The sequence below is a fragment of the Ischnura elegans genome, chromosome 3 (assembly GCF_921293095.1).
Source record: "Ischnura elegans chromosome 3, ioIscEleg1.1, whole genome shotgun sequence".
NCBI lineage: Eukaryota > Metazoa > Arthropoda > Insecta > Odonata > Coenagrionidae > Ischnura > Ischnura elegans.
The window spans coordinates 60,167,081-60,182,302 of NC_060248.1; the positions used below are offsets into that span (position 1 = coordinate 60,167,081).

The following is a 15,222-nucleotide window of genomic DNA, read 5'->3' on the forward strand; positions in this document are numbered from 1 at the left end:
CCTATGGTGGGTATGTAGTGGTTGAATACATAGGTTTTTAGGATAATATCTGCATTTGCCCACGGCAGATTGCATTCATAGCATAAAAATAGTTGGTCATTAATTACCCGGGTTATAAGAAGAATGCAAATAAGAGGCATCGTCACGAAGAGGCAATGTAATTCAGACACTAAGGTAAATAGGACCATGAGCTAGGTTAATTATCAACATAATTTGAATTTTCTTACAAAAAATATGCTACTGTAGTACCTTAATCAGCCTTATTTTAACAGGAAATAAATCCAGTTTAACCATAGGAATGCAATCGTTCTTTGCAATAAAATTGCTATGACTTGCTCATTTTTGGGAATGAATTTGGATTCTCCATTGTAACGTTTCAATTAATTTCACTTCGTTTTCACGTTACTTTCAAACATTTTATTTCACTTTAAATAATACATACTCGGGAGCAAGGGAACACCCGTCCGCCATAACTATCACAATCCCAGTCCCCTCTTTTCATCTCCTCCCGCGCCGTCAACAATCCCAACAATTACCTCACTCCACCTCTGCTGCTTATTATTGCTTTTATTTCGTCACACCAACAACCAAAACAAACCACTCAAAATTACGTGTTACATTTGCCCCATTGGAAAAGAAAATGGAATGACATGCAATTTTCTTTTTCAAAGCCTTCAAAAACAAAGTATTATGGGTTACGGGCGTGGCCCCAACGCCTTCAGTTTTGAACTTCCCCCTTTCCATCACACAAACACAGTTCACTCCACTTCACACACCGGCATTTCATTATTCCATCTGTCACACTTCTCTTACTTATCACTCCCCTTCTCCGTTCACTTGACTCATTCATTTATCACTGTCATCATTCATTCCAAGCATATAAATACCAACCATGCACTTAATAAACAATCAACAAACACTCCTGCAATCACCCATATCAAATTATTGCACATGTATTTACCCTCACTTTTCTCCTGTCACATCACCCTTCCACCGTCTCTCCAGGGTGTAACCACTCTCGCCACCTATCTAATTGCCCCATTTTAAATTTTACTCTCCTCCTTTTCTCCTTCCTCCTTCTTCTCTTCACCCGACCTTCGTCCCTTCTTACGTTACCTTCACGTATCCTAAATATTCTCGCGATCCTCTCAGAGTCACCTTCTCCCGCCGATCCAAGCTCGGTTATGTGACTGCTTCTTTCCGCCATCATGGAATTGACAAGGTGCTGTCGCTCCGGTTGGCGCGCCTCCGCTACATTGTTTAGTGCAGGCCGCTGATCAGCTGATCTCTCGCCCGGCCGGTGAAAGTATCCATCGCCGAGAAAGTCATTGTCTCGTCGTCCCTCTTTCTGCTGGCTCGACGCCTGCCACTCCTGCTGCTGCGACTTCCTCGAGTCCCATCCGTGCTGCTGGTTGTGCTGGAACGCGCCTCCCGACGTCCTCCACGCACTCTCCTCACGGGGTCCCAATGTATTCCTCCCATCAAACGTCGGTACCTTCAACTGTACCGCGGATGTCATTGTGACGCCGGGTCTCGCGTCTTTCTCACGCACCATGCGTTGGACTGCTTCCTCATCTAGCCCAGCTGCCTTTGTGGTGGATTCTTGTCCTATCTCGTCCGCCATCTTCCCGGGCACTTCCTCCGCTTGTTTTTCCTTTCTCCCCTCACATTCTCGCCGAAACGCCGCTAGCCCTTCGTTGATGCTTTTCATTGTCTCCTCCAACTTTTTGTCTCTTTCTTCTTGTTTACTATCTCGCCTCTCCCGTTCTGCTTCCCATTTTCTATCTCGACTCTCCCGTTCTTCTTCCCATTTTCTATTTCGACTCTTCTGTTCTTCTAGCATCTGTCTTAGTAGCACCCGTAGGTCACTGTATCCTTGGTCCTGCGTCTCCATCTCAAACTCATGTGTCTCTATATCTACCCCTTCTTTTATCAAAAGTGGCTTTAAACGCTCCTGCAGCTCAAATTTCGCCCCTTGGGTCGTTGATCCCCGATCCCTCAACAAACTTTGTAAATTCACCTTTTTCAGTTCGTAAAATTTTTTCACTCCCGCCATCTTGAATTCCCGCTCTCTACGACGCGACTCGTTCCTCAAGGCGTTCCGTGGTCTCGATCCTCTCGAGAAGTCGTGCCCTACACGTTGCGGCGCCAATATGTAACGTTTCAATTAATTTCACTTCGTTTTCACGTTACTTTCAAACATTTTATTTCACTTTAAATAATACATACTCGGGAGCAAGGGAACACCCGTCCGCCATAACTATCACAATCCCAGTCCCCTCTTTTCATCTCCTCCCGCGCCGTCAACAATCCCAACAATTACCTCACTCCACCTCTGCTGCTTATTATTGCTTTTATTTCGTCACACCAACAACCAAAACAAACCACTCAAAATTACGTGTTACACCATGAACGGCACTAGTTATCCATAGGAATTGCTTCAGAAAAACCAACCATGACAACCAAGTAGGAATGAGAACAGCCTTTGAATGTTGCTGGTACCTGCAAACAAGGGGCAGCATAGACGAGGCCCACTTCATCCAATAGAAAGCTGATATCTGTTGCCACTTCAGCTGCATTATAATGTTTTCAAAAATGTCCAAGGTGGTTAGGGGGGCACATGCTATGGGACATCTTGGCATCCTGCTCAGAAGCCGATATCGTTGTATACATTTTCTCTGAGGTTTAAACAGGACTCCCAAGAGTAAAAATCAGGGGGACTGCATAGAGGACGCCCAATTCCATCCCATAGAAGGCTGATTTCTGTTGCCACTTCAGTCGCATTTATAGCCGTATTCAAAAATATCCGCGGTGCTGTTGTGAGTGTAATGCGATCCACTTTTTACTCATATTTTAGGTATAATGTTAGTAATTGCGAGCAACAGCATTGAAAAGTTATGAATTTGATGGATCATATGATCACGCATATAAAATTCTGTTCAAATTTGTCGGAAAACCATTCAAGTGCCCAGTAAGTGACTCTCACTTGAGGATCCTCTTTTTGTAACAATCATGCAGCTGCAAATGAGGCAAAAGGAACCACAAAGCCCTCTCCATGGCAATGTGCTTGTCTGTGACCCACTATAGCTGATCTAAACAGATGCTGGGCAATACACCAAAAGTAATGTTGCATTTATTTATAAATTAACAATCTCAATATGCAGGTGAAAATTTTCCGGCCTTATCTGGAATGTACCCCAAACATACCTAAACAACTGTTTCTCTTTGAAATATGCATTCTTTTATACATGGATAAGCTCAAGAAGTTCTACATCTAATATGGAGGTATTAAGTTATAAAACTTAGAAAAAAAAGTCAAAAGTCAACCCAATAAGAAGAGGTATATTTTATATTTTCCCATGAGCACATCTTTTCAAGCTTTCCACCCTAGGCCGATAATTCTGCCTCACGACTCAAGATCATATTATCTTGACTCCAAGTATGCATTTAAAATGTGAAATCTTCGTGGTGGAGAAGGAAATGTTGCATTTTATTTCAACCTTAATCATAAAGTCAATTTTAAGGCCACATTTTGTTACAATTCTTGTATAGCAAAAACCAAGTAATCTGTCAGCATGGAGAATACATGTAGCCCCAGCCATTAATTCAAATAGAAGTGTACACAGCAAAATGAAGAAAATTCACCAGGACACTTGTTACAATACTGTGAATACAAGAGGCAAATTTAACCCAGTGGAATCCAAACAAAATAGTGCTTGGTGTAGGCCTACGTAGTAACAACAGGCCTGGAATGGAATGGCCCTCACATGTCAGACTACTTGTATAATATTATATACATATACCATTGGTATGTATCACTTGTAATGAGTTTATTGCATCATCTGGCTCTTGTTGACCCCAGATATCTTCCCTCTTTGGCAATACCTTCACTAATGACAGGCAAAAAGTAATGTGTACTAGTATTCTTGCAATAATAATTATGAGTACTACCACTGCCACCTCTTGAGTTAATGACACCTCAGTTATCAGAGACCACACTTTGGGTTTAAAATCACCAGTTAAGACCCTGAGGATTTCAACCTAGCCAAGTATTTCTCGTATGAGAAGAAACTTGACTGGGGCAGGCATGAGGGTAAAATAACTTGGATTTCAAAGGGGAAAAACTTATAAATGAAACTTCAGGAGTAAAATTGGCAAGCGTTTCTCATGCAACAAGAAACACTACCATGTATTCGGCCACAAAGTCACCACAACAATTAGATTTACTCTATGATTTATAATTGCCAATAACATTGCTTTTGTTTCCAGAACTTGTGACTTTCACGCATGTTATTTTACCCAGGCATTCACACTTGTTCAGCCATTGAGCTTGGAAGGTGTATATTACAAAAAAGGAACAATGGCTCACAAAGCACCCTTCAAGTGCACCCAACAACACGTAAAAAAAACGTAACAAGTCCACACTCCAATCGCCCTCAGCAGTAGCACAGTACAAATTTCACAAGGACACAATCAAAATGCATACAAAAGAATTTTTTTCACAAATGGAGGGATACTTTTTCTACTTGAATTACCAGTTGCCCAAAAACTCAGTTTTTATTAATTCACTTTGATTAACTCAGCCATTGTGGATAGTTATACGGGTCAGCATTTTTCTGCTCACCAATATGCAAATTTGGGCTTGATAAGTTAGTTACCAATAAACATGATTTTTTGAAGATATGTGCGGTGGCCTCATCTTTAATCCCATTAGGAATTGGGGATATACACAAACTAAAGAAATGCTCTGACTCCAATAAACACATAACTTGACAGTTTTGATGGCTTCTCTAAAAAAAATAATGTCATTTCAGTCGATCAGGCACACTGCAGAGCCAATAAGGTGAAATTAATTTCAGCTTCCTCCAAAACAAAAAAATATCCAAAATTATGAATAACATTGAGCAACCACACCTTCTCCTCGTTAACAAACTTAATTAATTCCAAATTAGTCACACTTCCAAACACAAGGACACCAAACTTTCACCATTGCTGGAGGCAGAGTCTATAAATGACCCATACAGTTGAATGGGCCTCCAAAAGTTGATTGATCTTGTATACACAAGTAGAGAATATGAACCATTCCCTCATAACTATAAATATTGATTAAGGCATTTATAAAATTCCAACTATAATTCCTGATTTACAAATGTTGCCAAAAAGAAGAAACGCATGGAAGAGAAGACAATTCCACATATTCATAAAGTTCCAAGAGTGTTATTCACAAAGAAAGCCAGAAGGCATTGTAACCATTAGATATGGAACGCAATCAAATGGTTTAAAAGGCAACAGGCATGGAAGCTGGGTGCATTTGTCGCATTGCGAAGGCCCTTAGCTTATGGCAGCAGCTCGTTTTCATAGATGACACAAAGTAATAAAATATTTTATTCAATCTCTCAGTTATTTCTCCAACAATCTCAAAGAAATTGTCGAACATTAGTCATTTTTTTCACAAAGGGGCCAAATGCATGTTCCATATCTTTCTCTGTTCAAACTGAAAAGGGAAAGGAGGGTGTATAGTAGTATTCGCACTGCCCTTCCTGCATATAACCACTTCACGCCTGCATTGACATTTTCCACTGTCCACATTTTGGCAGCACACTGCTAATTTATGTCTCCATGGTTACTATCAAGATAGAGGATAGGTTGATAATAATCTGACTCCAACGGCTAAATTTTCCTAGTAGTCATCCAATTCATAAATATCTCCATCTAGTTCATCAAGCTGCATGCTTTGGAAGTCAACTTTGTAGCGAAGAAGACCTGTAGGATTACATCAAACAGAATATTTAAAATTCAAACCTAAGAAAGTAAACAATTCCTTCTTTCAATACAAGTGAATAGTGCCAAAATTTATTTTGAACTGAAACTTAATTCACTATTTACTTTAAAAAAACGACAGAACAAGAAAGTAAAAGAACTTAGTTGATACAAAAATGCACTACGACAAAACACATACTAAACATGTAATATCCAGAGTGGAGAAAATATTTATATTAGAATTAATAAGAAGTGCCATTATTAAGAACAAACAAAAAATTAGGAGGATAACACTGATTACATTATGTGAATGAGACATGCTTTAAAAAATATAAAAATAAAATTCAAACATCAAGCAAAAATGATAACCCCAGCCTAAATCAAAGAAAAAATAAATCCTTTTCATAAGGCAGGTAGTTTAGGGGGTAAAATAAAATTACTATGAACTTATGCAGTAAGTCGGACAAAATTAATAACAAATCTGACAGGTTCAAAGAAAGTTCAATAAAAATCCATTTCCTAATACATATCTCATAATATACCCAGAATTACTTCCACAATCATATGCCAATCTCTAAAACACTGCAATGAAAATAACAGAATGATGAATCATGTTTGTTTAATGTTTTCATAATTTTAGTTCCACTAGGTTACACCAAATTGTAAAACAAACCTTGCAGAAATCAAGCTATTTATTCATCTCTACTAGGTGACTGTCTGCCCTGCAATTTGTTGAAATACATTTCTATAGGCTAATCAAAATAGGCTGTTAAAGACAAACCCATAAATGACACCCATCTTCCAAGGATTGGAAAAAATACAAAATAAACAATTATTATAGCAACCAAGGTATCAAAAGACATACTATTAACGCGAAGAAAACAAAATGGCGCCAATGCAAATAACTTTAAAGAAATTAAAATTTATCACTTTTGTCTCTACAGTTGTTATTGCTCCAATAGAAGTTTATGCAGATTGGATAAATAAATGTATTAACGGTTAACCAAAGCCTAAGGTAATAATAGCAAAATATCCATGCACGAATTAGAAGTAACATTTCACTTCAGGCATTCATTCAGGCGAACATTTGAAAGGAATGTAATCATAAAAATAATTGTACAAAGGACAAAAATAAATTTCATATTAAAAAATGATTAGAGTTAAAAACAAATTAAAAGAAAATATCCTCCCTGAAATATAGAAATGCAACAAGCAAATGCCATTCCTGCAGCCATTGAAATATAATACCACTTACTATTAGCTACAAAACCTGCAGTGAACTATGATACACTCATTGCAATTGCATGCATTCACTGGTGTAAGTGGTCCATCTATTTGCAATTTGAAATATAATGCCTATGTTTGTTACAGCAAAATTAGCAACAAATGTGACTCTTCTCAAGTCATTCATCTCAATAAGAGATGAAACATCAATTGATATATAAGTCAAAACTATTAAAAGAATTTACTGAATTATTTGGCACCTGAGTCACTATTCATTCTTACACTTATGGAAAAATTTGATCTCAAAAGTTAAGAAAATAAAGAGTCCAAGCCTAATTAGCAAGATATTTTACACAAATATAGCCAAGATAAAAAAATATAAGTGCACAAAACTATGAGCATTCCCTGACGAAAACTATTAATTAAAAAGAAGAAACTAAAGGCAATTAAGTAAACACATTAATTGTATGCACATACATATAGATACGAATCTCATGTCACGTCTACCTTCAGTAGTAGATGTCAGGCCCTAAGCCCATCTCCTCTAAGAAACCTGACCCCACCACAATTACTGAAAAAATAGCCACAACCCTGCTGGGACCCCAATCCTCCACCTACATTCCCCACCCTCCCTCCCTGCCCAATGCACCCCATTCTGCCACTCCTCACCCTCTCCTCCACCTCCTCCTCCTAGTAATCATCTAGGTCCACGTCATCCAATGGCTCATCAGCTTGTAATGACTGGAAGTCCACCTTGTAGCGGAGAATTCCTGCATGGGTGGTGTGGGGCATACAGGGTCACCATTTGTACATCGGTCAAAAATACAGGTGCAACAACCAGACAAGTCCAAATCAGACTCGTCCACAGTTAACTTTACACTTTTATTCAACAGTTTACAATACTTATGCATGCTTGACGTCTCTGCCTTTTTACTTATAAAATTTATAAACTCTATAATTTTTTAGAATAAATACCTGGAAGGTAAATAATTAAGACTCTGTGATATCAGATTGTTCACCAGATTAGAAAGTGGGAGTAAATAGGTGAGAAGAATACTGGAAGCGATGGCTACATTAGTACTTTTCAAAAATTTATAGCATACTTAAAAATGACTGAAAATTTAATTCTTCAACGAAAAATGTATGCTTCCAGATTAAAAGTGGAATTAAATAATGACTTTACACAGAGAAAAATAACCAATTTATAAATAACTGAGTTTTGACAGCGAGCACTTACATATTTTATAGAAAATATACTTAAAAATTGAACTATTGAGAAAGACATTTTATATGGTATTTGCAGGCAGCCTGAGGGCAAAATTTTTAAGTTTTTATTGGGCTGGATTACGGGGACTTCCTTATGACCCTGACACACTCCTTATAAATGATAGATCAAAAGATAAAAAGCATAACTTTCAGAGAACCTAGAAGTACTTTTTAAGGGCGAAAAAAGTGAAATTAGTGCCATACGGTAATAATTTGGGGAGGAATATAAGCCTCTCCAATAATTGCAAATGATGACATTTAATACTGCCAAATTACCAAGAGACTGGATTTAAATGGTAACAGAAATGAATGACACCTAAAAAATGAGATCCAGAAATATAGATAACCAAGGTAGACAATCAAGATTTTTCCCCAATTTTAACCCAGAACTGAAAATATTAAATGAAAGGTCACCAGTGAGTTATTCATTTCAATCTAACATGATAAATATCAGTAAATGACAGTATGTTCATAGTGGACTTCTAAACACAAATTTAATGAAAACACTGAATATAACTCCCATAGTTGGCCAATGCCAATGAGCAAAGTTAAGACCATTTGTGGAAAAAGCAGCATTCCTGGCGCAAAGGTTAAGACATAGATTAATATATGCAGCCTCCTTGATATCATACAATTCACCACATTTGAAGGGCACAATCAAGATGGATGTGAAAAATTGCAGACTAACTAAGGGCATATTTTTCTTAATTTTATCAGGCTACTCTCGAAAGACTTCAATTCACTAATAATAGCAATGAAAAGAATGTGACTTCCACAATTTATTTAACACAACAACCAGTTTCGCCTGTCAAGCCATATTCTGGTACATAGAAGAAAGATGGCTTGACAGTTAAACCTGGTCATACTGCATTGAATAAACTGTGGAAGTCATAAGTCTTTTCATTGCTATTATGGAGCTCTTCCAACACATAATAGCTACCAATTTCGATTTAATTTAAATGCACAAGGTCCATTTGTGAGAGCTGATATTTGCATCAATCAAATATGTATAAAAATAACAATTGCTGATACAAGCTATCACTCATTTCCTTCACGACCAGAAATAGAAAAAAGGGCTTATGAAGGGTCACAGAATGACCAGCAACACATTCTTAATACTAAAAATCAACCATGTTTACTGTTTCCACTTCCATATTCAGTAAAGTCCTAAATGTACTTCACTAATTATTCTCAGAAGAAAGGTTCTGAGACCGGAATCACAACTTCATTGAATGAACTCAATACATCAAATTTAATCTGATCCCTTCCAAGTTTTTACAGAAATTCCGCAAGATGATATATTTTTCCTCATGATATATTTAATATCATGATCAAAATATGTTAAGAGAAAGCTGATTTAAAATTGATAGAAAAATCAACATAATAGCAATCAATAAAAAAATTATCACTGCATCACTCTCAAGAACGCTGTACAGCTTATTCTTTAGCAGACATTAGTAAAAACACACATTGAGGAAGAGAGTTCTCAGGCAGGAATTAGAACTGTTATCTCCCTTTTGCTGAAGACATTTTCAGACAGCCACTCCACAAAAATGTGGCAGGAACAATCATTATTATCAGACCATATGTTGTAATGAATTACGTAGCAGAAGTTTTGTTAACACAAATAAAATATTATTTATTTTTCAACCAGGTCGGAGTCAAATGATGTCACATAGTTTTTACCGTATTCATCGTTATCATCCCAGCAGTAAACTTCAGTTTCTCCATATTAGTAAGATAAAAGCATTGTAAAGCAACAACATTTATAGAATTCCTACACTTACAATCATAAAGCGGTGACTGCATCATTCCTAATAATGCTAACTAACATATGTACCCGTTTCATACGATAGCCATTCAGATTCATAAAAATGAGCAAACCTGGGCATCTCTGTCTGAGCAATTACTATCTCAAAGAAGTAAAACCCTCAATTATTTAATAAGTTAGGAGGTCAATCTCCACTCATTAGACTAAATGCCTTTCAAAACAAAAATCTGAGAGAGATAATCAAGGCAAAGGAATACATACAGTAAATTCTGTCTATTCAAGTTAATAACACAATCCTATGGTTATGTTCAAGAATGGAATATAATCTTCATAAGTAATATTCTAATGTAAAGACTCAACAGAGTTACTATCCAAATAAGCACAAAACTATTCACTCCAGTCAAAACCAAACAGACCACTGGTTAAATTTTCAAGATTTTTCGGAGGTAAGAAATATATTTAATGAGATTAAATTAACTAAAGACCACAGCAATATCAAGGTTAAGCTCTAACCAAAGCATTTTACATTTATTACAGATAAAAAAGGTGATTAGCCAACAGCCATTCAGACCAATGGCATTTCAAGCTATTACCAGTAGTTAAGAACACATATGAGCTCAACTATTTCTAAATAGAGGCTAACAGGTATTCCTAACCTAACAACTTTCTCACACTCAAAAAGAAATCTGCAATTTGATTACAAGTATTAATCATGATGACAGTTAATAGTTAGTGGAAGCAAAATCTAATTAGCAGCTTCAAGTGGGGAGGGTAAAATACACTACTTGTCACGTATGACATTAACAGTAAATCCCACTTACCACCAATGCCTCCAAAGCCTCTGACAAATTGAGAACCTTCCTGCGACTTGTCAGTAATAATTTCAAGGGTTGCTCCAAATTTCTTGTAGCTATTAGCCAACCACTCAAGAAGAGGCTGACACTCGATCAGTTCCAACTCAACTCCAGTCTGTTTAAGAAGAGCAAGAGAAATGACAAGATTTCAATAAATGTATAAGCATTACCAAACCCATTTTTACCAATCAATTTATACCGCCTTGTTATCAAATAAATTTCACATTTAAAGACTTATTTCGAAAACATGCAAACAAGTTTTAATCATTGAAAAATTACTCCACTCAACTAAAATTTGAGAAAAGCAAGTAGCAGTAAGAATTATTCTTTATAGAAGCAGGAACCATTCATGCATGACATTCTTCTAAAGGATTGAACAACCTTTCAAGTTCAAATGTTCAAAAGCTATTCAGTGTACAATGTAATGCAAAAATTTAGGTAATTTATGCCTGCAAAGTATCACAAAATTATAAAAAAACTCATATACAATATTTGCTGGGCCCACATAACAATAAGGTATTTCAAAAGACTTAGTAGCTGAGAAGTAGCAGGTGAAGGAATTATCACTCCCCCCCACCTCTCCAATAGGTTACCTCAAGGACATGAGACCAGGCTCAAGCCCCTCCTACCAGCTGTTCCCAACTTACAAGCAGCTAAGTCCTTTAAAATTCACTTTAACACAGAAAAGCAGGTGAACTGAATTTAAATGATTCTTGAACTGAAATATCTCATGTAAAATAACTAAAGGAGTCAAAACAGGGAAAACAAACACAGGCAATGATAACATAAGAAGAAAGTAAAAAGAATACTATTTCTCAAACGATTTATTTAGGAAGGAAGTATGATTAATTGGGCGCACATAATTAGGCGATACTCAATTAATCATTCCATTTCAAATAAAATTATCCTACATAACTTCATTAGACAATATGCAGAAATATATACTAATGAAACAAAAACTAGACGCGTGATTAAGATTCATTTTTTCATGGGAATTTAAATGGAAGAAGAATGGCTGACAACCTAGGTACATACCTATGAAGCTTAAAGACAATTTGGGCAAACTTACCTCCTTATCAGTGAAATGAGTCTTGTCTTTTTCTTGCTCAGGTGTCAAGTGGAGAACCTTGTCCTCCCCTGCTGCATGGTTCCTCAGAACATAGCGTTGAATATCCAGACTCTCCCAACAAATGAGCGTTTCCACAGATCCTAATTCGAGTGCTCTTAATGTGTCCTCAACACCAAAGCAGTACTTCCCTGTGTCTTGGCTGATCTCATCAAAATACCGACCTTCAAATAAAAGTCACAATCTATAAAATTTCTTTTTTGCAAAGATGATCGATATGTATTGCAATAAATTTGGCTTGCACTGCAAACGGTAAGCATAGCAATCTGAAAACATCTTCAGTAAGGCAATAAATTAATTTTACTATCTTTCTCCCTCACCTAAGTTATTACTCTAATATGAGAGAAGGAAACAGTATACATACAACAGTATATAAACAAGACATAATAAATTTCACCACTAAAAATATTCTCCAAATTTTAGATGCACCACAATTATTTCTTACCAATTAATTTCTTTTCCTGAATGAACTTTACATTTTGTAACGACTCTGCTGCCAGTTCTATCGCCTGATTGAAGCCATTCTCTCCTCCATAAGACACATCCACAAGTTTGATCACCTTGGCCTGTAATCGCTGTAATGAGATCAAGCAACAATTTAGTACATCTGAAGGCAAATGGAAGTGAACAAAGAAAATATGAGTCAAACTTCAAACTTAAGTATGAAAGACCCACAAGGACATAAAACAGCATTTTATTGTTCAAATAACAGGTTAAATAGCCTGGAAGTTAATATTTTACCAGCACATTCATTATCAACTCAAAAAATATCAGTTCATGGCTAAATGGCACCACTGTAGCCTAGCAACACCAGGCAAATTTAGGCTGCCTCACCAATTAATTTATAATGAAATAGGAGCACATGCCATTTGTACAAAATGTAATGATAAGGGAAAAACTACCTTAAAGTTCTGACACAATTCTAATACAATATGGTGGAGGAAAATCCTATTATGATACTATACACGATTTAAGTTAACAGCTCAGCAGAGCAATAACTAAATGAAAATTTAACAAAATTTTGCATCGTCATTGAACGGCATTTTCTGATTTTTCATAACATGAAATGCATGGGATGCCATCAGGGGCGTGGCAAGGGTTGGGTCGTAATTAGTTAGTCCTCAAAAATTTATCTGGGAATGCACAACGTTTTTCTACAAAAATGCGTAATCAGCCATCCCATTAGACAGATATATCGTTACTTAGACAACTTAAGAGCTTCTGCTCACCTTAAGGGAGAGTGACATCAGTCCATTAATAAAAATGCTTTTTAAGGATAATACACCTGATAAACCTTATATTCACTACCAGAGCCCTTAGAACTATGAATTCCTTCTAAGCATGCACTAAATCATTTAATTTACTAATTAAAAACCAGAAAGAGAATCCACTTCATAACTTAACCTTTCTTTAATTAGAAGGGATAAAACTACGACAACTCACCGGATCAAACATATCCGACTGACTCAATTCAGTTTTGAAGTCTGCACTACCAGCTAAAATCAGTCCAGCAATATTAGGTTTATCGTTAGTGATAAAAAGTTGAGTTGCCACCTCGGCGACCTTTCTAACGTAGTTGTGCCTCTTCTCCATCCTGAGTCGAGCAAATCGAAGAGCAGACTGACCACCACGACCTTAAAATAAAATTTAATGAGGATATAGTCTCTAGCAGTACATAGTAAGAAGCAAACAACAGATTTAAGGTGTAGAGCACATTTTAGGCTGGTGCGCACACATTAATTAGAAACTTACCGTGCTTTTTGGGTAGATCGACTGTAAATTTGTGCAACACTTCTCTCGTGTTTCCTTGAAGGGTTCCAAAAAGGGCTCCATTACCGTCCATAACTATAAAACCAAACTTGTTATCGTCCGCTAGCAGGGCAGTTAGGGCTTCCGTATGGAACTAAGGGAAAGGGGAAATGTTAACGCAAGCAACATAACGATTTCACTGTACAATTCATCATACAATACAAGAAAGACTGGTAATTACCTTGTTGTCGCAAAGATACAGGGAGGTATTAATGGGCTTAAAAGGTTCGAAGTCAATATTAACCTTCTTCTCCTTCCCCTCCTCAGTTACTATCGTTCCACAATATATAACTAGTCCATTGGGAGGAACTACAACGAAAAACTCCATTAATTTCAAGGTTACATAGGATTCCAAGAGAATCAGAAACCAAAAAGTGTTGTTTACCTTTAGTGTACAACTTCAATCTGTGCTGCACAGATGTGATTGCACCCAAAACCGATAGCCTGTTAACTCGAGATTTGATGTTCGATGCAGTACCGAACTCGTCAGCAAGCATCTTGCTCACCCGAGAAATTTGATCCTTTGGAGGAATGATAAGAGATATCATACTGGTCCCGTTCCTGCAACAAACATCGTTTACATGAATCCATGCCCCATAAATCATGAAATAGTAACGCTCCTTTTATCCCAGCTGTAAGCACAGCATACGAAAGCAACGTGGACATCATCCGCGAACTCCTAAGCGTCACCATGGTGAAAATACCATTCCTGACGTAAACCATCCGTCTATTTCGAAGTAGATTAGATCACTAAATTAAAAAATAAATTTTAGACATAAGCTATACGTGCATACCCTCGTGCCATTTCCAGACTTTTGATCAATTTTTTGATCTTCCATATCTCCACATTTCGGTCCGCGGAATTTTCCTCTGAACTGTAAGTCGACGATGACATGTTGATCCTTGATTCTCCAAACTATTCACAGCAATATATCACTAATAATCCAAGCAGAAGCCTAAAAGATGGTAAGTAGTTGGGTGTCAAAATGGCGCGGACAAAATGCTGGTGCACCAAATAAATTCACAGTTTTCCGAGGACGAAGCCCTCGTAAACACAAAAAATAAATATATTAACTTCAAGTCCACTTCAATGGCTTACACAGCCAAACTACTTCAACACACACCCATTATTTGCACACGGGTCACAGAAATGCACAGCCCTCTCCCCCGCTAGCCCAGACGAAATATCCACGAGACCGCAATACCCATGTGTAGAGTTGAATGCTCAATCGACGTCACTCCGATGCAACGTCAGTAGAATCAAGCCAATGGAAGGCGCTTCTAGGAATGCGCACGCTGAAAATGATGTTAAATTACTTTCGTAACTGTACATTTCTATTAATTAAAAATTAATTTGTGTATTAATGCATTACAAGAAATTCAAGGCATCGAAAAAATATTAATTTTTCCTA

General features: G+C 37.0%; 1 protein-coding gene across 2 annotated transcripts; it reads right to left on the reverse strand.

The window, feature by feature from the left end:
* Nucleotides 1-4,146: 4,146 nt before the first annotated feature.
* Nucleotides 4,147-15,062, reverse strand: LOC124155892 (eukaryotic peptide chain release factor subunit 1). Of its 2 annotated transcripts, none has more exons than XM_046530063.1 (10): nucleotides 14,935-15,060; nucleotides 14,605-14,766; nucleotides 14,196-14,371; nucleotides 13,992-14,119; nucleotides 13,754-13,904; nucleotides 13,445-13,635; nucleotides 12,447-12,576; nucleotides 11,945-12,165; nucleotides 10,843-10,990; nucleotides 4,147-5,763 (listed from the first exon to the last, which is right to left on the reverse strand). In XM_046530063.1, exons 2-10 carry the CDS (start codon nucleotides 14,703-14,705, stop codon nucleotides 5,681-5,683), a joined length of 1,329 nt encoding a protein of 442 aa, XP_046386019.1. In that variant the 5' UTR covers nucleotides 14,706-14,766; nucleotides 14,935-15,060; the 3' UTR covers nucleotides 4,147-5,680. The 2 variants fall into 2 exon arrangements, with proteins under 2 accessions (XP_046386019.1, XP_046386020.1); XM_046530064.1 differs by lacking the exon at nucleotides 4,147-5,763 and adding an exon at nucleotides 7,653-7,754 and having other exon boundaries at nucleotides 14,935-15,062.
* Between the last annotated feature and the right edge of the window lie 160 nt (nucleotides 15,063-15,222).

Bases quoted from the DNA above. Each gene is read 5' to 3' on its own strand.
- LOC124155892 (XM_046530063.1), bottom strand. From the start codon at position 14,705: ATGTCATCGTCGACTTACAGTTCAGAGGAAAATTCCGCGGACCGAAAT. The intron at 14,120-14,195 runs GTAAACAACACT...TTTTCGTTGTAG, and splicing joins ATTGAAGTTGTACACTAAAG to TTCCTCCCAATGGACTAGTT. The intron at 10,991-11,944 runs GTAAGTTTGCCC...CTTCTTAAACAG, and splicing joins CTCATTTCACTGATAAGGAG to ACTGGAGTTGAGTTGGAACT.